We start from the raw sequence: 26,011 nt of genomic DNA, 5'->3' as shown, positions 1-26,011 counted from the left end.
AGAAGTGAAAAAATGACAGGTACCAATATTACTGTGTTGGATAATTTTTTTTTATAATATAGAAAAGAACATTTTCTCTACAATAGTTCTACAGTCACAAAAAGGCTTGTGGAAAAAGGGAGCTGCCCGATTGAATTTTTTTTTTTAAAGAAAGAAAGAAAAAAAAAACGCAACCGCAGACCAACAGAAACTGAATTCACATCCCTCATTTCAACAGCTTCTCCTTCTGCCTTGACCCACCCTCCTCCCAATATACTTCCCTCCCGACCCACCCCACCCCCACCCCAACCAGGAAGCAATGACATAGCTGAAGATGTAGGGAGAGAGCAGCACAGTGCACTTTCTACATAGATGATTGAGAACTGGAATAGTATATACAGAGAAACTGGGTCCTACACAGCCTTGCACATGCTCAGAATTGATAGCGGTAAGATGTGGGATTCTGCCTTTTTCTACCAAACACATTTAATTGAGAAAATCAATTAAAGTGTATTAAAAAAACCAACAAACCTGTGCATTTGAAAAACTTTAATGCCTAATTAGTACTTCAAAAATTTATCTATATAAAATGTACAAATAAAGGAGAGAATTTAATGCTTACAGGTATTTCTTTAAGCAGTACTTCCCCCTTTTGGATATTTGACTGCACATACCAAGTGGTATAATAGTTTCCATCTTCTAATGATGGAATATATATATATATATATATTTTTTAACCTATCCCTGGAGCAAGTTAACAGGAAGAGAATGGGCAAACTGGCTGCACAAGAGAAAAAGAGAATGGAATTAGGAACAACATAGCCTGCTAAAACCCTGCTGTCCAGATTTGCCCTACTATGCTGGTGGTTGGTTTATCCCTCTTTTTAGCCACTCACAGGTGAGCAGCAGGTGCACTGATTCACAGGGGATGAACTCAGGATCTCAAAAGACAAATGAAGACTAGAGGTATGTATCATTTAAGTAGCTATAAAACTCACACCATTTATCTCCCTTACAACACACGTTCTGTGTCATCTCTTCCAACACAAACAGTTAAAGGTTTGTCAGGTATTTTCAAATCATTGAAATGTACAGTCATCCACCAACACTGTAAGAATGTAAGAGGCTAATCACTGGGGACTGTTTGAGTTTAGATCCGAGTCAAAGGCTCAAGAATCAAGACCCTTAGCATCTCAAAGTACATACTAAAAACAAGAGGCTGCGTGGAATATGGGCTTTATGGCTGATTCACCAGGTGGTAAAAAACAAGAGGTTAATTTCCTCTTTTTGATTGTTAACTGACCATATCTATTCCTCCAAGACTAAATTAGGATTGCAAACAGCTTTCCTCTGAGATTCCGTTGTTAATTGAGACTTACAGTATTTTTGTGTCTCTGAGTGCTGAGTGGGAATAGTAAAAAAAATTATATTACACTTGATTTAAGAAAGACAAATATTTCAATGAAGTCCATCTATAAAGAAACATTATTGGGGAAAGGTTTCAAGAGGTGTCTGTGTGTGTAAGGAGCGGACGGGATTTTAAAAGGAGAAGCATTTTCCTGCCTCACTTTATTAATAATAATAATAATATTAACAATAATAATAAGTTTAAGGAGCTTGGGTTGTTCTCCATGTCCCCATCCGAGTCTCCCATAAGTGCCTCCTGCTGGAATGAAGTAGGAAATGAAAGGTTGGGTTTGGAGGAGAGGGTCTGGTTAACCCTCGAGATGTATATATAACATTTAAAAATAACAACACTGGGAGCTGCAAACAGTGAGGGGAAACATACATCTTCAAATAAAGATATTTCACTTTTACACAAATTCTGTCCATGTGGTGTGTAAAGAAAGTAAGGCTCTTTTTAATTATGAAAAGATTGTTGTGCACGTTTCCCCTATCCCCAAATCCATTTTTAGATGAGTTCTATTGTAAAATGTTCAAGATTATGAAGAAAACCAAAACCCAGAACAAAATGAACCCCCCCAAAAGACCAGGTTTTCTAAAAAATAAAATAAACCAAAGAAAAATTCCTCTAAATCTACAGCAATATTTTAACTGGAAAAAAGGTCCATTTTTCTCTGGTTTGTCAGTATAAAAGGTTCCTTTATTTATATATATTTAAGTTTCTAATTGCAAGTTCATCTTGCTCATCTTCTCATGTAAGGTCCATTGAGTGACTGCTTGGGCACACCAGCAGCATTCATGTAGCTGTGATGGGAGGGGCCCGTGTACATCATGTTTCCATGAGGGTTTGGCTGCATAGGCTGCTGGGTATAGGCCTGGCTCCCCATCATCCCCATCTGCATCTGCATAGGATACTGTGCTGTCTGGTTCATGTAGGCAGGGTTACTATGGTAACTGCTATTCATCATCGGCTGCGTCATTCGATAGCTGTTCATGGCATTCAAGGTGTTCATATTCATGGAATTGACATTATAGGCAGGGGTTGGCATTAAATTAACCCCCATGTTCATGCCACGCTGAACAGCCAATGCACGAGGGCCAGCCTGCATGGCAACCGCTGGTGGGCTGCGGCCATACAGCTGCTGCTGGTGAGCAGCTGCTGAGGGCAGTGGTGCGGATTTGGAGCGGATGGAAATGTGTCCTTTGACTGGCATTTGCCCTTGCAACCTCTGAGTATGAGGAATGCCAATGTTGGTAGCAGACATGTTGCACTGTAGCAGAGGTGACGTGAGGTTCATGGTGGTGGATGCCAAGTTTGGGGGTGGTGTCATGGTGGCTTGTGCTTGAGGGGTCCCAGCTAATGGATGAGATGGAGCTAGCTGAGCCAGCCCTGTATTAGACAAAGAAACACTGGTTGCATAGGAAGTCACAGCAGGAGAATGGCTATAAGGCATGGCATGAGGGTCCATAATGGTGTTAGTCAGCTGCTGCAACTTGGCTAAACTGAAGGTGGCTGATGGTTGAGAGTAGCTGCCGGCACCGAAATCCCCTGGAATCCTCTCATAGATACTGATGTTCCCAGTGCTTCCAGATTCTGGGATCTCCATGATCATAGGCGCTGGAGTGAAACTGTTATTCATACTACATTGTGACAGGGGTGGCTGTTGTTGCGGTGGGGGTGGGGGTTGAGGCTGCTGGGGCTGAGGTGGTGGCTGCTGCTGTTGCTGCTGCTGTTGCTGCTGCTGCTGCTGCTGCTGGGGTGGTGGAGGCTGAGGTGCTGGTTGTTGCTGCTGTTGTTGCTGTTGCTGCTGCTGCTGCTGCTGCTGCTGCGGCGGTGGCGGTGGCGGCGGTGGCTGCTGGTTACTGGGAGGCCGCTCCACCACACAACTCTGAGGTGACTTGATGTTGCAGTTGGCAGCAGGCTGGACATTGTTCTGCTGCATCATACTGCAGCTGTTGCCCATGTTTGCCATTTGCTGCGTGACAACGCAACTGTTCTGGGTGAGGCTGCTGGATGATGATAACCCACCATAGGAGCAGCTGCTCTGGGAAGAGTTATTCCCACAAATGCTGCTGCCCATTGTGGAATCGTAACTGCTAGGGTTCTCGTAGTTTTCTGTGGTGCTCTCAATGCTGCCCAGATCACTGAAGCCGCTGTCCACCACCTGCTGAGAGTGGTCTGATACGGAAGGCACATCCATCATGGGGCTGGTCTCCATGTTCTGCATAGAAGGTGCGGACAGGGATCCTTGTTCTGGGCTGATCTGGGTGTAACCACTTTCAAGGGCAGGCACATTGGGACTGCTGACTGAACGGACTGACTGGCTTGGATGAGACTGAACAGAAGATATTGGACTATTATGTTCTGAAGCATGACAGTCTTCAACCATTGACATCTGAGGGTCTTCATCAGCCTGGGTGTAACTCTGCAAGGTCTGACAAGCTGCGAGCGTCTCTTCACAGTCCTGGTAGGCGCCCTCATGCTCATTGCTTTCTTCTTGAGTCAAAGACTGCACTGCTTGCACAGTTTCCAGATCCAGTTCACTATGGGGAATCTCGTCTTCCTCTTTTAACTCAATTAACTCTTCTTTAGAGTTTGAATCTTCTTCATGATCATCCTCAGACCCTGGCATATGCTCTGATACCACAGATGTTTCATGGGAAGTCTGTTCCTCTTCAGAATCTGGTTCTGTTTCATCTTTATCCTTTATACTCTCCCTACTGCTCTGCATATTCGTATCTAAAAAAGACGACTGACCACCAGGCTCCTCCTTGACATCTTCTCTAATGGGCTGCTCCTCTAGCTCTTTTTTCTTTGTAGATTCTAGATGACCGTCATCTTCATCATCTGCATCATGGTCATCATTCTGGTTTGTCTCGACAGCCACTTCATCCTCTTCCTCTTGCTCCTGTTCTTCCAGTTCTTGTTGCTCTTCCTCAGATTGCCTCTGCTCTTCTGAGACATGGGGTTTCTCCTCTTCCTCCTCTACCTCAGCTTCTTTCGTTTCCATCTCAGGACTGTTGCTGCTATCCACTGGAGAAGCTGCTCTAACTTCACTGCTGGTTGTATCTTCTTCATCTCCCTCTTCGACCTCTTCTGCTTCCATGTGCATCTCCTCTTCTTCTTTCCTTTCTTCAGCTAAAGGCAAGTCTTCTTTTGATTCAACAGTTTCTTCATTCTCTTGAATTTTGAGTTTACGTCCAGGTTTAGGAAGAGAGACAATGGGCTCAACAATGCATTCTTGAGTAGAAATGGATATGATTTCCCTGTTCAACTTAAATCCTGGTTTGCGACCAGGTCTTTTCTTCCAGTGGATTGGTTTCCGGCTCTTGCCTTTGGGCCATCCCTTTTTCTTTTTCATAGGTGTGGATGTATCTGGCTCATGTGGAGAATCCTTCATATCACATTTTCTCAAGACAGGTACTGGCTTTAGGATAGGAGTGTCTGTACAGGAGGGATAAAAAATAAAAATAGGTTAAATGATCTTATATTTTCTGGTGCCTTTTTCTGTGACAGGCATGTACAACAGAAATAATTTCATTAATCATTACAAACTCTTGATTATCTTCAGTTTCAAGTTAAGAATCTAAAGAAGAAACTGAATTAGTAACAACTTCTAAAGTCACAAACTAACCTGGCAGAACAATGAAAAAATGCTGGTCAACATTCTGTTACCATCCACTAGTTAAAACCAGTTCAAGTTTACCATCACTGACTAAATGGCTTTGGAAAGTTCCTCTAAGATTCACTTTTATTATTTGTAAAATGGAGATGAGTTTTATAAAGATGCAAATACTAAATAATTATTACATCTATTTTAGACAAGTTTTATTGCCCCCACCCCTTTGTTTGCAATTTATATTCTCTCTAGTTTTCTTATTTTCCAAAAAATTGTTACTTCGGGGAGTATCATGAGACCATTACACAGGCGATGATTGAGCGATCCTACAAAATAAATGTTAGTCAAAGCTGTGTTTATATGGAAATAGATGCAAGGCATTTAGTTCTAGACAAATACTGACCTGAAGAAAAAGCTTAAGCACCAATGACAATGATTAGAAATAAATTTTAGCATGATTTTATCCCCACTAATTTTTTCTTTTTAAAAATTGTAGTAAAATATGCATAGCATAAAAGTCATCATCTTATCACTTTTGGTGTGGCATTAAGTATGTTCACATTATGCACTAATTTTTAAATTTTACTCTTGATTATATTCTTTTCCATTATCGTTTAGTCCCCTTATACACCCCCATTTCCCCAGCAATCACACTGTTGTCCATGTCCATGAGTCCTTTTTCTTTTTGCTCAATCCCTCCACCCTCTAACCGCTACCCCAGCTGTCATCCTGCTCTCCATCTATGAGACTGTCCCCATTTTCCTTGTGAGTTCGGTTTGATCATTAGATTCCACAATAAGTGAAATCATATGGTATTTGTCATTCTATGACTGGTTTATTTCACTTAGCGTAATTTTCTCCAGGTCCATCCATACTGTTGCAAAGGGTAAAATTTTCTTCTTCTTTTATGGCCAAGAAGTATTCCATTGTGTAAATGTCCCATAGCTGCTTTATCTACTCATCTACTGATGGACACTTGGGCTGCTTCCATTCCCCAGCAATTGCATATAACGCTGCAATGAATATAAGGGTGCTTATGTTCTCTTGAATTAGTTTTGGGTTCCTATGGATATATTCCCAGAAGTGGGAGAGCTGGGTTGAAAGGCAGATCCATTTTTAATATTTTGAGGTATCTCCATACTACTTTGCACAGTAGGCTGCACCCACCTGCAGTCCCACCAACAATGCAAAAGGGTTTCTCCTTCTCCACATCCTTGACAGTACTTTTGCTTGAGTTACTGATGATAGCCATTCTAATTCTAACAGGTGTGCAATGGCATCTCATTATGGTTTTACTTTGCATTTCTCTGATAATTAGTGACATTGAGCATCTTTTCATATGTCTATTGGCCATCTCTATGTCCTCTTTGGAGAAGTGTCTATTCAGGTCCTTTGCCCATTTTTAAATTGGAATTTTTTGTTTTTTCAGTATTGAATTTTGTAAGTTCTTTATAAATTTTGGGTATTAATCCTTTATCAGATGTATCAGCAATATGTTCTCTCATTATGTGGGTCATCTTTTTATTTTGTTGATGATTTCCTTTGCCTTGCAAAAACTTTTTAGTTTGGTGTAGTCTCATTTATTTATTTTTTCCTTTTGTTTCCCTTGCCTGGGGAGATAAAATATCATCACGAGCAATGTCTGAGAGTTTGCTGCCTATGTTTTCTTCTATGCTTTTTATGGTTTCAGATCTAACATTTGTCTTTGATCCATTTTTAACCTACTACTGTGTGTGGTGTAAGAAGGTGGTTTAGTTTCATTTTTCTGCACATTATCTGTCCAATCTTCCCAACGCCATTTATTGAATAAACTATCTTTAGTCCACTGTATGTGCTTACTTCCTCTGTCAGCTATTAATAGACTATAAAGGTGTGGGTTTATTTCTGGGCTCTCTATTCTGTTCCATTATCTATGTGTCTGTTTTTATGCCAGTACCATGCTGTTTTGATTACTATGGCCTTATAGAATAGTTTGATATAAGGTAGCGTGACTCAGTCTAACTTTGTTCTTTCTCAGGATCGCTGTTGCTAAGCAGAGCCTTTGTGGTTCCATACAAATTTGTAAAATATTTGTTCCTGTTCTCTGAAATAAGTCATTGGAATTTTGATAGGAACTGTGCTGAATCTATAGATTGCTTTGGGTAGTATGGACATTTTAATATGTTCATTCTTCCTATTCGTGAACATGGTATATGCTTTCACTTATTTATATCTTCTTCAATTGCTTTCTTCAGTGCTTTATCATCTCCCAAGTACAGGTCTTTTACATCCTTGGTTAGGTTTATTCCTAGGCATTTTGTTCTTTTTGAAGCATTGTGAATGTGATCGTTTTCTTAATTTCCCTTTCTATTAGTTGGTTATTGGTATATAAAAATGCAACTGATTTTTGGATATTAATTTTGTATCCTGCTACTTTGCTGAACTCATTTATCAGTTTTGGCATTTTTTTTTTGGTGGAATTTTGGGGTTCTCTATGTACAGAATCATGTCATCTGCAGATAGACAGTTTTACTTCTTCCTTTCCAATTTGAATGCCTTTTATTTCTTCTTCTTGTCTGATTGCTATGGCTAGGACTTCCAGTACTATGTTGAATAAGAGGTAAAAGCAGACATCTCTGTCTTGTTCCGATCTTAAGGGAAATGCTTGCAGTTTTTGCCCGTTGAGTATGATGCTGGCAGTAGGTTTGTCATATATGGCCTTTATTATGTTAGGTATGTTCCCTCTATGCCCACTTTGCTCAGTTTTTATCATAAATGGGTGCTGGATTTTATCAAATGCTTTTTTTCCATCTATTAATATCATCATAAGGTTTTTATCCTTAATTTTGATAATGTGGTGAATCACATTGATTGATTTGCAAATGCTGTACCAACCTTGCATTTCTGGGATAAACCCCACTTGATCGTGGTGTATGATCTTTTTGATGCATTGCTGTATTGAGTTTGCTAATATTTTGTTGAGGATTTTAGCATCTATGTTCATCAGGGATATTGGCCTATAGTTTTCTTTTTTTGTAGTGTCTTTATCTGGTTTTGGAATTAGGATAATGCTGGCCTCGTAAAATGAGTTTGGGAGCCTTCCCACCTCTTGAGTGTTATGAAATAGTTTGAGAAGGACTTTGTTAGTTCTTCTCAGAATTGTTTGGTAAAATTCACCTGTGAACCCACCCAGTTCAGGGCTTTTTTTTTTTTTTTTTTTTTGCTGGATTTTTTTTTTTAATTACTACTTCAGTTTCACTAGGTATAATCTGTCTATTCAGATTCTCTGATTCTTCCTGATTTAGTTTTGGAAGATTATATGTTTTAGGAATCTATCCATTTCATCCAGATTGTCCAGTTTGTTGGCATACAGTTGTTCAAAACACTTTCTTACAATCCTTTGTATTTCTTTGGTGTCAGCTTTTATTTTTCTTTCATTTCTGATTTTATTTACTTGGATACTTTCTCTTTTTTTTCTTGATGAGTCTGGTTAAAGGTTTGTCAATCTTGTTTATCTTTTCAAAGAACCAGCTCTTGGATTCATTGATCTTTTGTATCATTTCTAGACTATTTTATTTATTTCTGCTCTGATCTTTATTATTTCTTTCCTTCTACTCACTTTGGGCTTTGCTTGTTGTTCTTTTTCAAGTTCCTTTAAGTGTGAAGTTTGATTGTTTTTTGAGATAGGTTGTAATACTATGAATTTCCCTCTTAGGATTGCTTTCCCAGTATCTCACAGATTTTGGATTGTTGTGTCCTTGTCCTCATTTTCATTTGTTTCAAGATCTTTTAATTTCTTCCTTGACCTCATTGTTGACCTAATCATTGTTCAATAATATCTTATTTTAGCTTCCATGTCTTTGCATGTTTTTCAGTGTTCTTCTTGTGACTGACTTAGTTTCACAGCATTGTGGTCAAAGATGGCTGATACAATTTCAATCCTCTTAAATTTATTGTGACTTGTTTTGTATCCAACATGTGGTCTTTCCTAGAAAACATTCCATGTGTACTTGAAAAGTATGTATATCCTGCTGCTCTGGGGTGAAATGCTCTGAAGATTTCAATTAAATCCATTTCATCCAGTGTGTCATTTAAGGCCACTGTCTCTTTGTTGATATTCTGCCTGGAAGATTAATCCATAAAGTCCATGGGGTGTTAAAATCCCCAACTACATATTTCTATCGATCTCTCCCTTTATGTGCATCAAGAATTGCTTCACAGGAGCAGTTTGGGTGGCAGAAGAAGCAGGAATGGGCAGGCCATCCAGGTTGGCAAATGTTCTTGGCACACCGTGGCCCTCAGGCACCAGGCACGTGCCCATCCCGTCACCAAGAGATATTGGTACTTGATACTTAATATTAAGAAAATCAGCTTCCAAATTTTAAACTGGAATGTCACTGGAATAACTTCAGAAAAGAATCACAACTATATGACTTTACATTTTTGGTAAATATGTTAAGAATTGTGTCAACTCTAAATGTCTGTGTACTTACCCTCAAAACCAGTAAAATGGAAAAAAAAATATTTCCTTCACATATTTAGATGCTCCTATGTTGGGTACGTAAATGTTACTAGGGTTATATCCTCTTATTGGATTGTTCCCTTTATCATTATCGAGTGGTCTTCTTTGTTTCTTCTTATTGCCTTGATTTTAAAGTCTATTTTTTCTGATATTAGTACTGCTACCCCAGCTTTTTCTTCCCTTTTTCATTTGTATAAAATATCCTTTTCCATCCCTTTACTGTGTATCTTTCCATCTGAGATGGGCCTACTGGAGGCAGCATATATATGGGTCTTGTTTTCTTATCCATTCAGCTACCCTATGTCTTTTGGTTGGAGCATTTTAGCCATTTACATTTAAGGAGATTATTGATAGATATGTATATAGTGCCATGTTATTGTTAAGACTGCTTCTCTGTTTTGTTTTCTTTTCTCTTTATCTTCTTAAAGCAAGCTCTTTAACATTTGCTGCAGAACTGGCTTGGTGTTAACAAATTCCTTCAGCTTCTTCTTGCCTGGGAAGCTTCTTATTTCTCCTTTGATTTTAAATGATAGCCTTACTGGGTAAGTAGCCTTGGTTGTAGGTCCTTGCTTTTTATCACCTTGAATATTTCATACCACTTTCTTCTGGGCTGAAATGTTTCCATTGAGTGATCATCTAATTGGTGCTCACTTGTAGGTAACTACCTGCTTTTCTCTTGTGGCTTTTGGGATTCTCTCCTTATCTTTAAGCCTTGTTATTTTAATTATGATGTGTCTCAGTGTAGGCCTTTGGGTCCAACTTGTTTGGGACTCTCTGAGCTTCCTGGACTTGTGCATCTTTTCCCTTCAACAGATTAGGGAAGTTTTCGGTCATTATTTCTTCAAATAGGTTCTCAATCCCTTGCTCACCTTCTTCTGCTTCTGGTATTCCTATGATGCAGATGTTGTTATGCTTCATGTTGTCTAAAATGTTTCTTAAGCTCTTCCTCATTTTTCAAAATTATTTTTTCTTTTTCCTGCTTTGCCTGGGTGTTTTTCTCTACCTTGTCTTCCAAGTCACTGATTGATCCTCTGTATCATTTAACCTACTATTTATTCCTTCCAGTGTATTATTTATTTTAGATATTGCATCTTTTCTTTCATACTGGTCCTGATGGTTTCTGTGTCTTTTTTCATGCTGTTGAGTATTATTATTCTATAACCTCTCAATCTGATAAATTGCTTGCCTCCATTTCATCTAGCTCTTCTTTTGGAGAATTCTCCTGTTCTTTCATTTGGGGTCTGTTTTGTCTTCTCATTTTGGCTGCTTCTTTGTATCTGTTTCTATGTATTAGGTAGATCTACAAAGACTCTGATGTAGACCTTTGTCAGATGCTGCTTGTGACTGGCCCTGGTCAACCTGTTTGGAGCTATCAGTGATCCGCAGCATGTGGTTCCCTCTGCTGGGCTTGTGTGCACAAAGAACCAGGCTGCGCACCACGGCCAGCTTTTATTAGCACTGGATCCTGGGGAGGGTCAGATTAAGTCTCACAAAGCCCCCAGAGATCCACCTTATCGTTAAACTAATCACTGATATAGCCTCAAGCTGTAATCAGCAGCCCGGCTTAACTCCATAGGTTAGGGCAGAGTAATTCCCGGGTGCGGCTATTGCTTCCCCTGAGGCTGATGTCATTCAGAAAGAAGTGCTCTGCCTGAGAAAGATGACTTTTGCAGTATGGGGAATGACTCAGCATAAGGATCCTGGTAGCTGTTCCAACAGTTCTCTCTCCAGAGCCACCAACACCAGACTCTCCTCAAGCGTCTCTAGTCCACTCTGCCCTCTCTTTGCTAGAGTCCAGGGTTAGTGGCTGCAACGAAAATGTGTGTATTGGCCCTTTAAAAGCCTCTCTGAGTCTCCAGCCATCTCTCCCTGGCAGACAGAAACCCTGCTCCTTTTCACAGCTGAATGATATCTATGCTCCTTTCCAGCTCTGGTGCTGTAGGATGGGGAACCTAACTTGCGGTTTAGACCCCATACTTCTCAAGGGAAACCCCCAGGCCATTGAAATATTGTTCCAGAACTTCAGCTGCTGCCCATGGAAGCCCAGCCAGCCCTGTCTTACCTCCTCTGCACTCCCTACCAGTTTTGTTGTGGTGAAGTGGTTTTTTTGTTCTTGGTTATAAGGTAACTCTCCAGCTAATATTCAACTAGTTATTCAGGATAATTTCTCTATAATTTAATTGTAATTCCAGATTGGTTTTGGGAGGAGGTTACTGTAGTTTCCACTTACTCCTCTGCTATTTTGAATCCCTTCCCATTAATTTTAAAGGGAAGAAAACCAAGGCAGGAATAGGATTTGGGGGGCAGGGGGAGCTAGAAAGGTATATTCAGTAGTAATAACTTGAAAATAAACAGAAAATTTGTCAGACTCAACAGGAACTTAGATGATACTTTTAGTTTATAACAATACAAGTTAGAATTTTGCTAATGCACCAAATTTAAAAAATAAATGTTTCCTACTTAATATGTATCTCAAACTATAATAAGATTCTGAAAAATCATTCCCAATAAAGCAAAGACCTCAGTCATCTTATCACTTTATTTTTATTTTTTTAAGATTTTATTTCACTTTTTAGAGAGAGGGGAGAGAAACATCAACTTGCTGTCTCTCATATGCCCCCCAACCAGGGACCTGGCCCACAACCAAGGCATGTGACCTGACTGGGAATCAAACTGGTAACCTTTTGGTTTGCAGGCTGGCGCTCAACCCCCTGAGCCACACCAGCCAGGGCTACTTTATTACAAGTATTATATAAATATAAGAACGGAGAAAATGAAAGTTATCCACTAGATTTGAAACTGAGTTAATTTATTTTTAAAAGATTAAAAAGCTCAGCTAGTTAATACATAGAAGCTACACATTTACATGTACAATTATTGTAGATTTCTTCAAAATCACCCAGCAAAGTAAAAAGCTCAGTTTGACCCCATGCAAGGCAAACACTGCAGATATAAGCAGCATGATACACTGGCAAAATCTTTAGGCTAGAATGCAAATGACTAGTGTGTGACCCAGCTCATATGTGAGCCCCAGTTTCTTCACTCCTAAAGAGGAAATGACAACAAGACTATTTTAAAAGTAAGTCATTAACTGTTAAGCTATACCATAAAATTTAACCTATTCTGAGATACTGTTCTTATTTTTATTAGAAATTTCCTAATTGGGTAAGACACTTAAAAAGAGATAAGATTCAAGAAGGATTCCTAAACAGATCTGAAGCAAGTCCAATTCACAGGAATCTGATCTTATTTAAGAAACTTCTTCTTAGTATTTATTCATTTAACAATATTTACTGAGTACCTACATTAAGCACTCAGCATACTACAATTAGCAAAACGGACTAAGTCTATAGAGCGCACATTCTAGTAAAGAGTTATTACCTATATATCTTCTTGACTCTGTCTAATCTACCACTAACTAAAGTTTCAGAAAATGGACAAAAAAGGACTAGCCAGAAAAAGAACAATTTCCTAACAGCAAGCTATTTTCTGCAGAAACAGAAATAAGTTTTGAGTTGAAGGGAGAATGAGAAAAAAGCACTTTAAAAGGACAGAGGACTAAATGTGGGTGAATACACTTGACACAATTTTTTAGAGATTACCAAGTCATCCTTTAGTCGCTTAATAGGTTCTGTTCACTTTTTAGCCTTTTTTATTGAAGGGTTTACAGCTATCACTGCTGTATCTTTAAAGACAATAAAACTACAATAAGCAAAAGCTCTGTAAAACATACCATCAGCATCATCTGACTCTTCATCGTCATCATCATCTTCGTCTTTAGGCTTCCTCTTAGAAGCGGATCGACACCTGAGAACATCCTGTGAGGACAACCGATGGAAGTATCCTCTAGAGAAGAGTTCATTGTCATCCTCTTCCTCTTCTTCTTCATCAATCTCAAATGTGGGTTCTAATCTTGGCATCGGTCTCTCAGAGTCCGAGTCTTCAAAAGGTTCATCTAAGACTTCTGTGGTCTCAGAAATAGTTTCTGTGACCACACTGCTATTGTGATGTTTGCGTTTTCGGACTCTCCTTCTACGGTGAAGAATTGGTTTCTATTTAAAAGAGAAAAAAATTTATTAATAGTAATAAACACTATCATTTCTATTAATAACATGATTAATAGTTTCTAAATCTAATAGAATTATCATATATAAAATGAGGATGCTGTTTAGCAAAAGATATTTTAAATATTATTTCAAAATAATATAAGATACTATATGGCCCTGGCCAGGTGACTCAGTTGGTTGGAGTGTCATCCCGTGCACCTAAAGGCTGCAGGTTCAATCCCCAGTCAGGGCACATACCTAGGTTGCAGATTTGATCCCCAGTGAGGGTGTGTATAGTAGCCAACTGTTAGAAGGTTTTCTCTCTCTCTCTTTCAAATCAATAAACATATCCTCAAGTAAGGATTTAAGAAAAAAAAAAAAAAAGATACTATACATAATGTATCGTAGATACATAGATGTTGGATAACTGAATACAACTTTGTAAAAGAACAGGCAGGCATGCCCAAAGAGCAGGTATTATAATTACCTTATTAACAGTTTAGTTAAATTAAAGACTCTAGGAAGTTGTCTATTTCACTACCAAAATGACACATAGGCTAGTAGTCCATTAACTCCTCTTTACTTCCAGAGGAAAAAAAAAAGGAATAAAACCCTTTATGTTTGTCTCATAGCTCTACTATCAAAGTCAGCAGAACTATTAGTGAAGCTGTATGTCATTTTCATGAGCTATCCAAGAGTTATATTTGAATGCAGAAATATGGAAATATGTATTTACTTGATGTTAGTGAAGCTTTAAATTGTAAAATAAATCTGTTATTGGAATTTGGCACATTAGGCACTATTTTGTACTAAGGTTGATCTAATACCTTAAATAACACAATAGCACAAAACAAAGATGATGCACCAGAAATGATCTAAGCCAATTTCCTCATTCTATAGAGTGCAGAAAGGTTAAGGAGTTAAGGTCACATATTCAGTCAGGATAGAAATGGCTGTAAAAGATAGTCTCCAACTCCCAGACAAGTGAATTTCTTCAAGAACTTCAAAAAATACTTTGTACCTGATAATCCTTTTTTACACAAATAGCATACTTTTATTTTATAAATAGGCAACGCAAGCCTAGGATGGCAAAGATATATTCTTCATGGTCATATAATGTATAGTAGAGTTAGTCAAGAATTCACTTTTTCTCCACCTCCAATGTACTAGTCCTTCCAGTTGAGAATACAATTTTCAAAATAGGTTAAACATGGCCCTACTCTTTGAAGAAGTAACTGATTCTAGGATTGAGGCCTGAAATATACAAGTTGAAGGTGGATTACCTTGTAGTACTAGAAAGTAAAGAAATGCTCAAAAGAAAACAAAAAAAAAACTTGAAATGATGAGGGCACGTACATTAAAGAGACACAGAAGCAAAACTGAAAGAGCTCCTAATGCTCAAAGCTAGAAGAAGAATTTGACCAACATAGTAAATAAAGTAGCAGTATTGGATTATAACCTAAAGTATAAAGTCCATACTGATATAAATAAATGCTTAAATAAACAAACAAAAAAACAAATGGAGGAGAATGCATAAATTTCCCAAACAGAATTCTAAGTAAATTTAGGTATTCTGCTCTTAAGGAGTAGAGTATTACTCCCCATATCTTAAGTGTGGGCTGTGGACAGTGACTTCCTTCCAAAGAGGACACTATGGAAAAGGAAAAAAAGGAGTAACTTTACAGTGCAGACACCTGACAAATACAACCTCAAGCTAGGTGATGGAGGCTAACAATAGTGAAAAGTCATTTTGATAGTAAATACCCTTGTATTTGGTACATAGATACATACTGATAGTAGATACTCTTATATAATGTGATAAGAATGGCACTTTACCTCTGTGGTCTTCTTCTCAAAAACACATTAATTACCACATTCTAATATCATGAGGAACATTCCCAAAACTTTCAAGGTCATCAAAAACAAGGAGTCTGAGAAACTACTACAACTAAGAAGGGCCTAAGGAGACATAACTACTAACAATAAATGTGATGTGGTATGCTGGATGGGATCCTGGAACAGAAAAAGGACGTGAGAGAACTGAGGAAATCTGAATAAAATATGTACTCTAGTTAATAATCAAGTAATCGGTTCACTATATGTAACAAATGTACCATACCAACCTAAGAGGTTAATAATAGAGGAAAACTGGGTGTAGGGAATACAGAAACTCTGTACTTTCTTTACAATAATTCAAAATCTAAATAAATCTAAAACTGTTGTAAAATTAAAAGCTTTTTTTAAAAAAAAGAATAGCCCTACCTGTTTTTAAGGGTCTGCCAAGGAAAGAAATAAATTTTCATTGCATTGGATGAAAGTTGTCACCGCACCATGACAGGGTGGCTCATCCAGAGGGTGATGTACTTCAGTCTGGCTGGCTTGTGACTATGCTTAAAGTTCACTCCATAGCCTGGGGTTATTTTGTTAAACTATATACCATAGCCTGGTATACAGCCTGGTATATAGTTTAACAAAATTCACTATCATCATCACACAGAATTTATAAGCTAATGGGCTCTCACTCAAACTTTGCATGATGATGAAATATATAGCTTAGAAAATATTTTAAAAATGAAGTCAAGTCAAACTATTGGGGAGTGAAAGGGAGAGAGAAGGGAGGTGAGAGTACAGGGAAAATAGTGCCGCCCAAAATAAGATGAAGGGCTTCACTCTGAGCACCCCAAAACACATCCACTTTCCATGGAACTGTGTAATACTTTCCTCTTCTTCTCTAATAGAAACATTTCTAATCTATACACTTTTAAAATATTTTTTAAAATCCTAGAAGTCATGATTTAAATATCAAACCAGCAAGCCAAAACACAGTCTGTCAGCCCTTAAATATGCTTTTGACTTCTAAGCTCATGTCCATGAACCAAAGAAGTCATACACATTTCAGATGTTCACTGGGAACAATATACTGAGGCTTCAAGTTTAAAAAATAACACACTAAGAATTTCTATACTTTTTCAGAACCTTAGGACAGAACCCCTGTATACAGTAAGCTGCAATTGGAGGAAGAAAAAAAGTTGTCAAAGAAATGTCTTACCTTTCGCTTCAATGTGGGCTTTGTAAGAATTGGTGGTGAGCTGGACCGAGGACTTTCTGGCTCCTCTTCCTCCTCACTACTCTCACTGAAGCCCCTGAGGAGAGCCCTGTCACCATCACTATAGCGACGGGGCAGTCTATCATTGCCTTCTGGTAACCTACACTTCAGAGCCTCAGGGCTTTTCCGTAACTGTCCTCGCCAGAGCTCAACCCCCTCACTTAGTCTTCTTTTGGGAAGGTCTGGCTTCCCATCCTGGCTTGGCTGCTCCTGAAAGGTGGCCAACTGTTCCTCACTTTCAGTGTATTGTTCTTGGGAGGTTTCTGACTTTTCCTCACCCTCTCCATATTGTTCCTGAGGAGTTGATGACTCTTCCAAGAGCAGCTTAGAATCTTTATCACCAAAACGTTCCTGGGTTTTTTTGTTTTTCCTCCCACAGCGGCCTCTCCGAGATGGCTGATTATTTGCAGGAAGACTATCATGGGGAAGGACTTGTTTGTTCAAACGTGTAGAACTAGCTGGTGCCATAACTTCTGGTTTCTTTTCATTTTCAATTGAAGAATAAGAATCTTGTTCTTTGTTCTCCCGAGATGCAGACTTTCCCACCTGATTTTAGAAAATAAAGCCATTCTGGTTAATTTTTCAGTTTTACCTAATTAAATCTCCTATTCTGACCTTTTAAATACTACAAAAACAGGGTTTAAAAAAGAAAATTATTACTTACTAGCTAACAGGAATACTTCTTATGTGTCACTGTTTTAAATACTTTATAGTATAGCTTCACAACTAAAATTTGCCCATTTTGCAAATTCAGTAACTGAGGCACTAAAAGTGTAAGTAACCTGCCTCAGGTCATGCCATAGCAACTGAAGAAGTTGGGATCATCTGACCCAAGAGCTAGTGCTCTTAGACGCTATGCAATACTATCTTCAATAAACAGTGAATGTTATTGTTCTTACAAATCTTAGTTTATGAAATTTCTCAGAAATAAAGATTTATAAACAGAGAAGAGATGGACTCTGGGGCATGAACAAGAAAAAGAGGATGTTTGAAAAAAAATTCTGTAATTATTTTATTTTTATTCTGAATATTTAACTTCATTTTAAAATTTAAATTACATTAAATAGGGGCATAAAATAGTTTATGTTTATCAAAGAAGGACATAGGTTTTTTTAAAGGATGAAAGGACTATTTTAAAAAATGTATGCATCACATGAAGAAAAACATTGAAAACTAGTCTCTCCCTTTAATGGCTTTAACATGTTAATGGCTAAAGGCCTATTGTTTACCCCCTGAACATTTAGTGTTCTCTTAGAAAACATACACATGTCTACATTATTCCAAGTTTTATTTTAAGGAAAGTGTATCTTCATTTCATTTTTAACAACTGTCAGATTTACATTCAATTCAGATTTCTCAGTTACTATGTAGCTTAAAATTTAGCTGCTGATCAGCACTCTGGTAAGAAATACTTAGTCATAAGTAACAAACAAACTTGAAGGCTCTCCTAATAATCTAAGGCTTAAAAATATACAAATAAATAACTAGAACTCAATTTTCCTGAAATTTCTATCATTAAAATAAATACTGAAATTCTAATGTGAACTTTATGTGTGTGTGTTTGTGTGTATCTTGCCCAATACAGACTGTTATTCGTGTCTCATGAAAACCAAAAACATATTCTATTGTCATTAAAAATAGAGACTACTCATGTCCTTACACTTGCCTCTAATTCTCTTTCCTGGCACTGAGGCTCTTCATTTTCTCCTTCCTCAGCCTCCTCTTCTTCTTCCTCAGAGACAACAGAATTGGAGACTATAACAGGAGTCCAGCGCAAACATTCTGGATCTACGTCTACAGGTCGCAAATTCAGCTGAAGCTTTGCCATGTGATCCTGAATAAGTTTTTCCCGGCGGATAATCACAAATCTGGAACCAAAGAAAAGTTTATAGCAATCAAAAATGTACAAGGAGTACCTAATCACAAATATGGAGGTAATAACCCCCAGAAAACTCCAGCGATGATAAATGGTTCAAAAATCGCAAGCCTGGGAAGCTGAAATATAGAAATATGCTAACACATGAGATAGCTAAAACTTATGAAGTTAGATAAACACTTCATACTCAACTATAGCAATGGACAAAAGTTTTTTTTAAATATATACATACATACATATATATATATATTTTTTAGAGAGCATGAAAGGGAGGGAGGGAGGGACAGAGGGAGAGAAACATTGATTGGTTGCCTCTCATTTGCACCCCATTTGGGGACCAAACCTGCAACCCAGGAATGTGCCCCGATCGAGAATCAAACTGGAGACCTTTATCTTTGAGGGATGACGCCCAACCAACTGAGCCACATCTGTCAGGGCTGGATGAAGTTATTTGAATCATTTATTGTCTCAAACTTACCACCTCTGGAATTTCTGATACCTTCCTGAACTCTACTTCTATTCTCCATATTTCTAGCTCAAATGCCTCGTTCTTTGTGACCTTTTTTCCCAACCACTCTAGGTAAGTGTAAGTTCTTTTTATTACTTATTTCATTTTGTAGCATGTATGTAAAAGTAGATCATGGGTATAATTTATCTGGCATTGTTTCTAGGGTTGAAGAAGCTCCCAATACTAGAAAATAAGATTAAGGAGTTATGGTTCAAAAAAAGTTTAGAAAAATATGGTCAACAGTATCAAATATCATAGAAAGGAAAATGATGTCTGAGGATCACCAAATGTACTATTTTTATTAGTTTATGTTCCTCCATCAATAATGTGGCTACCCAATCCAAAAACTTCACCCATTATCTTTTGAAGGTATACAAAGGGATATAATACTCACTGGTCACTACGAAAATCCAGCATTCTTAGGTGGTGGAGTGTGGAAGTAATGTCTTGAGGGCAGATTCCAGTCAACTTGCTTAACTTCTTAATGCTGATTTGCTTGTCATTTTGGTGATAAAGGCACTCCAATATTACACTTTTCCAATAAGCCATGTAGGAAAGACGACCTAGATCGGATAATGGTTTCTCTGGAGACCCTGCTTGGCCTTCACGCTTTGATAACAAATAACCTAAAGAAATCCCCAAATAACAAACATGTCAGAGCACTTAAAATAAGTTAATTCACCAAAATAACAATGCCTTCTTCCACAACCAATCTAAGTATTATAGGCAATAATAATTACAAAGGTAAATTCCTTCAAGAAAAAAATAAAATTGCAAAATTACTTGAAAACCAATTTGCAGGAAAATTACATGAATTGTATAAACTGAATATTAGATTAGTATTACTAATTTGTAGTTAATGTATCCCATATTGTTAAAATATTCAAACTGTTAAAAATCAGGACTTCATATTGATAGGCTGCATTAGTAAGATTAAGGCAATAAAGATTTTAATTTCATGTACTACAGTAGAAACCATTCTTGCATGTTTCGTTTGGACCACTAGATGTCAACAGCTATATCTGAACTGAACAACACAAAAGAATGCCTCAAGAGTTCATGTAATATTATCAGGATTGTGGTTCTTCAGTGAGTGAATTAGATGACAATTTCTCACCTCAACCAAAGCTCTCCTCACAATTACCTACCAACCAAAGCTCTCCTCACAATTACCTACCACCATAATTCTTGGTAAACAAGTATGCCAGTATAAGGGGTTGCTGTGAATGTATAATAGTATTATTTCATCTTCCTATCTAGAGCATGACTCTCAAGGACAGGAAAAAAACAGCACAGGACTTCCAGCAAAGATGGAGGCATAGGTAGACATGCGGCATCTCCCTCCACAACTAAGAAGGAATACAACTATCTCAAAACTAGAGATAACCAGAAGTTCCAGAAAATCGAGCTGCATGGAAGTCCAACAAACAAAGATATGAAGAAAAAATACTCATCCAGATAGGTAAGGGGGTGGAGCTGTGGTAGAGAGGAGGCAGTGTAGCATCACTGCGGTGGAGGCAGCACCAGCGGCAGGCCAATGTAAAACACAGTAACACCTTAATATGTAGGGAGGGACACCTGGGGAGTGCTCCCAGCACCAGACCAGTCCGAACAACTCATGGTGCCACACGGGGGGTTGGGGTGAGGGTGGGGAAATAAAGCCTCAGTGCTTCTGACTCTGAAAACCAGTGGGGGTGCGGGTGGAGGAAGAAGCTGTCAGTCTCTCAGCAGAATCCGCTTGTTTAGAGGGACCCCATGGTCCTAGAATATCCACAAACCTACCCACTCTGGGAACCACAACCAGGGCAGCAGCTAGAGGGATGCCAGTCCCATTCAGAAAGTGGGAGAAGTGCCTGGAAAAGGGATGAGTGCTGAGCAAGCAGCACTGTTCTCTCTCAGACCCCACCCCCACATACAGTGCCACAAGGTGGTGAAACACCTGCCCTGTACTGAGGAATACCTAAGGCTCCGCCCCTTACAACGTAACAGGTGTGACAGCTCTACCTAAGACACAGAGGAGACAGAGAAGTATGGCCCCAAAAAGGGAACAGATCAAGGTTCCAGTGGGAGAACTAAGTGATGAGGAGATAGCCAACCTAACAGATGCAGAGTTCAAAAACACTGGTGATAACAATGCTCACAAACTTGACAGATATGCTTCAGTATGGCAGACGCATAAGGGAAGAAGTGAAGGCTATGCTAAGTGAAACAAAGGAAAATCCACACAAAAAACAATGGTGAAGGGAAGGAAACTGGGGTTCATATCAATCATTTGGAACATAAGGAAGAAATAAACAGTCAGCCAGTACAGAATGGGGAAACAAGAATTGAAAAAGATGAGGAAAGGCTTAGGAACCTCTGGGACAATTTTAAACACGCCAACATCTGAATCATAGGGGTGCCATAAGGAGAAGAGGAAGAGCAAAAAATTGAAAGCTTATGTGAAAAAATAATGAAGGAAAACTTCTCAAATTTGGTGAAGGAAATAGACATAGAAGTCCAGGAAGCATCAAGAATCCCAAATGAGCAGACCCAAAGAAGCCCACACCAAGATACATCATAATTAAAAGGCCAAACGGTAAAGATAAAGAGAGAATCTCAAAAGTAGGAAGAGAAAAGAAGAGAGTTACCTACAAAAGGGTTCGCATTAGACTGTCAGCTGATTTCTCAAAAGAAACTTTGCAGGCAAGAAGGGACTAGCAAGAAGTATTTAAAGTGATGAAAAGTAAGGCCCTATAACCAGGATTACTCTACCCAGCAAAGCTATCGTTTAGAATGGAAGGGCAGATCAAGTGCTTCCCAGACAAGGTAAAGCTAAAGGAGGAGTTCATCGTCATCAAGCTATTATTATATGAAACATTAAAGGGACTTATTTAAGAAATAGAAGATCAAAAGGATGACCATTAAAATGACAACAAAATCACAACTATCAACAACTGAATCTAAAAAATAAAAACAAAAACAAACTAAGCAAACAACCAGAATTGGAACAGAATCATAAGTATGGGATTATTTGGAGGGTTATCAGCTGGGAGGGGGAAGGGGAGAAATAGTGTAGGGATTAAGAAGCATAATTGGTTGGTACAAAATAGGCAGGGGGAAGTTAAGTATAATATAACAAAGGGTGAAGCCAAAGAACTTATATGCATAACCTATGGACATGAACTAAGGGGGGTGGGATTGCTGGAGGGAAGGGGCGTACTGAGCTGAGGGGAGCAAAGGGGAAAGAAATTGAGACAACAGTAACAGCATAATCAATAAAATATACTTAAAAAATAAATAAAAAAGCATAAACCTCTAGAGGGAAGTACTGAAAATGGAGATGGCAGGAGAAATTTTTTTTGTCATTAAGGAAAACTTAAAAATCAATCTAAGAATGGTAATGTAGGTAAATACATTACACTACAAAAAGTAACTGAAGACAAACACTAATCATACAGACTGTATATCTCAAAAAAATGACTAATTAGCATAATAAAATATTTACCCCTATGTTACTTAATGGTATAACATGTTCAGTCATGAGTTCTACTTCAAAACAATATATTAAGAGAATAATCTGAGTTCCATCCTCTACTACTAATCCTAAAAGACCAAGGAAATGTACAAAATAACCAATTTCATTTTCAATAAAATATGATCAAGTGTATATTCTAAGGCCAAGTAGAATAAAGCTTCACTGGTCTATATAAGAATTAACTTCTTAACACTGGCAATATAATTATATCATATTTAGAAGGATTACCTGTTAAGAAAACCCTTAGTTTAAACCATTGTTTCTGAATATACTTTAAAAATATTTTTAGTAGTGTCTGAGAAAATATTCCTTCAAATATCACTATTTTATAATCAATATAAAATATACTGCAAACATACACTTACTTTTTAAGCAAGATTATCAATGTGTAAAACAAAATTCAAATTCTACATGACCTTTTTAGAACCACTGGCTTTCAATATTTAACTCAGTATTATTTACTGTGACATTTAATTTTAAGATTTTTAAAAGTACATCATGTATTTTTAACCATGAAGTAGAGAACCTATAACTAAAAAACGATGCACTTTTTGAGTAACAAAAATAGGGCAGGTGCCGTATTTTTTATTAATACAAATTTAAGTAGTTATATATAAAATATTTTACTATGATTTTAAGTTCGAATTACTACATGAAACTAAACTCCATTGTAATTAACAGTTGCAAATTAAAAGTATTTGCTATCACATAAAAGTTGGTATTTAATATTAGGTATTTGAAAATATTTAACATCCAACCAAAAGGAAAAAATTTATAACTTTAAAGGTGTCTCTCTCTCTCTCTCTCTCTCTCTCTCTCTCACACACACACACACACACACACGTCAATAGGAAGAGATAATGAGAAATTATGTTATGATCCTTACTGAAATCGATGAGAAACCTTCCATAGCCCTTACGCTGGTATTGGGGAAGAATCATTATACAGGAAACATTGTATTTCTGTTGGCAGTGCTTTTCCTGGTGGAGAAAATAGAGCGAAGTTTTAAAACAACAGGCTGGTAATGCTGAACAGTAATGCTAATTATTAAGAAACAAAGACTTAACAGTCAATACTACAGCCCTGGTCCTCTGGGAAAATAATGCACATCAAGAAAAAAATATCCCACTGGGAGGAGACAGGACAATGTTAGGTCATTGCCATTACCTACAAAGCAACTATCCAGGGAGAATAAAATTATAAAATAAAATTATGCCATCCAACACCATCTGCAGCTCAAAAACAGCATGCCAATGCCTAAGATGAGCAGAGGAATCTGAGTCCCAATCAATTTGCAAAGCTACAAATTATAAATCAATGTGGTACTCTAGCACTGGGAAGATTCACCATCAACTATTTCAAAGTTTCTTTTTTTTCCCTCCTCTGGAGCTACAAAGGGCAGTCCCACCTCCCTATAAGCTGTACCTAACTCTACAAAAAATAGTGCCAAAGTGTTGGGTACAAATATATTTTTATAAACCAGGCAAGATGTCTTAAATTACTCATATATTTAACTACTGAAATAGCCTACTAACAGAATGCTTGCTTATAAAGCTAGCTGCCCTTCTACTTAACTATTTTATGCACTTAGATTTTACCTTGGGCTTGCTCAAATAAAAGAACATCTTTCATACTGATTGACTACAAAAGGAAACTTTTTATCCCCAACAGAATGAAAGAGTAAAGGAAGGAGAAAAATACCCTGTAATAAAAATGGCTTCTTACTCATATTTCTACGCGTAAAATTCAAAATTGGAAGATTCAAACTGAGAAAGAACTTAACCAGATAATGACTCTGTTTATTTCACAAGTCCTTTGTATTATCACCACGGGAACAAAAGTAATTTTAAAACTTTTCCTCTTGAGTATAACCAGCAGTTCATGTTCCTAGGAGAATATATACACTGTTGAATGTTACTAGGCACCTTCTAGCACTTGGTATGTTTCTGAATGTTCCTTCTATTTTTCTTTCTAAGAAGCTGGATGGCACCCAGAAAGTCCTGTACCCTATAGTGTCTCCTAGGGAGAACTAGTAAAGATTGTTTCAGATTTACATACGAATTCAAAAAATTTTAAGCTGATATACTTACTTTAGAAAAGTAGCCTACAAGGTGGCAGCCCTTGACATCATTCTGTGTTAGTACATAAAAAAGAAATGGCTCCACATCATAATAGAGTGTTTTGTGGTCAAGGAACAACTTTGCCAAGAGACACAGGTTCTGACAATAAATGGTACTCACATTCCCATCAACCTAGAAGCAAAAAATAGAACAAAATGGTCAGCAGAGTGTCCCTTTAGTTCCAGAATATACATCAGTTATGAGCACCTCTGAGTATCCAGTCCAGACTAAGAGAAGCTAGCAGTGATCAGAACACACTGGAACCTGGAAGCTATCCCTTGAAATGACAGAATTACAGTGTCTGCTGTTTTAAGACAACTAAATATATATATAAACTGCTGTATTCAACAAAGCATGAACAGATAGATAAGGAGGTGATGGCCATTTCAGAAATAGCACTTTTTGCTTTTATAACAAGATTGATTGCAGGAATCCTTCAAATGGCAAGCTGATCTGATGATTCCTTTTTATAAAGTATTTAATGTAACAGAAGATCTAAATGCAACTGCTTCTAAAATACATATGTAAATAAAACAAGGTATAACTATAATCTAATCTGTGCCAGCAGCCAGAAGCAATGTAGTTTGACTGCCATAATCAGATTTATCGCCAAATAAAGCTACTGAGGGAGATTTAACTATTGTCAGAAGCACAAAGCAGGTTCTCTGGCAACCTGGCAAATGAGGTATTGTGGGGGCTTCAGCTGGCCAAGATCAGTAGCACTAGATTACATTGTTCCTGACACCTTGTGTTCCTGGCAAGTTGCTAAAGCTTGCTCTTCTATGAAAATACCAATGTATGCCCACATTAGACCCCTAAGACACTGGCATTTCAAGACTGAAACCTCAACAATTTTAGTAATTTAATATTGTCTTTAAAAATGCACACTAATATATGCTTAAATTGAGAAACAATTTACTCTTGGGTATTCTGAAACAGTACTGTATACCACACCCTTTCCCTTCCCCCTTCCTCCAAAGTTGAGTGTTTCTCTACTCAACTAAAATAAAGGTTTAAGGATGATCAAGAAAGTGATAGACAGAGATCCTGAAAACCTGAAATTCTATCATCATTCTAGTAATGTAAGTTCTAGTAATTAACAGAATTGAACACATGGCAGGTACTCAATACTAGGCAATCAAACCACAGAACTGAGAATCGAGAAATTAAATACCACTAAAAGCACAGAAGAAAACAAACACAGCATTAAGTCATATCATCATGATGGAGTTAGGAAAACGAAGTAAGATTTACTACTGTTTAAATATACCTCTACAAAATATCCCTTTAAATAGAGCAAAACAAATCTTTTCATTTAAACGCCATAGTTCATA

The 26,011-nt window shown here is 37.7% G+C and overlaps 1 protein-coding gene across 3 annotated transcripts in view; it reads right to left on the bottom strand.

Annotated features, from left to right (window-relative positions):
- Positions 1–708: 708 nt before the first annotated feature.
- The window catches only part of KAT6A (lysine acetyltransferase 6A), a 112,469-nt gene continuing 87,166 nt past the window's right edge, over positions 709–26,011 (bottom strand). For all 3 annotated transcript variants that reach the window (XM_090258846.1, XM_090258848.1, XM_090258847.1), the window contains 7 exons: positions 24,648–24,809; positions 23,444–23,537; positions 19,435–19,666; positions 18,323–18,524; positions 16,600–17,202; positions 13,238–13,556; positions 709–4,828 (listed from right to left, as the gene is read on the bottom strand). In XM_090258846.1, the coding sequence (XP_090114972.1) occupies positions 2,127–4,828; positions 13,238–13,556; positions 16,600–17,202; positions 18,323–18,524; positions 19,435–19,666; positions 23,444–23,537; positions 24,648–24,809 (4,314 nt within the window). In that variant the 3' untranslated portion in view covers positions 709–2,126. The remainder of the gene's footprint in view (positions 4,829–13,237; positions 13,557–16,599; positions 17,203–18,322; positions 18,525–19,434; positions 19,667–23,443; positions 23,538–24,647; positions 24,810–26,011) is intronic.

The sequence above is a fragment of the Furipterus horrens genome, unplaced genomic scaffold (assembly GCF_987537825.1).
Source record: "Furipterus horrens unplaced genomic scaffold, mFurHor1.1.pri manual_scaffold_12, whole genome shotgun sequence".
Taxonomy (NCBI): Eukaryota; Metazoa; Chordata; class Mammalia; order Chiroptera; family Furipteridae; genus Furipterus; species Furipterus horrens.
The sequence above is the reverse complement of the archived record's forward strand: the minus strand, read 5'-3'. Positions and strand labels throughout refer to the sequence as shown.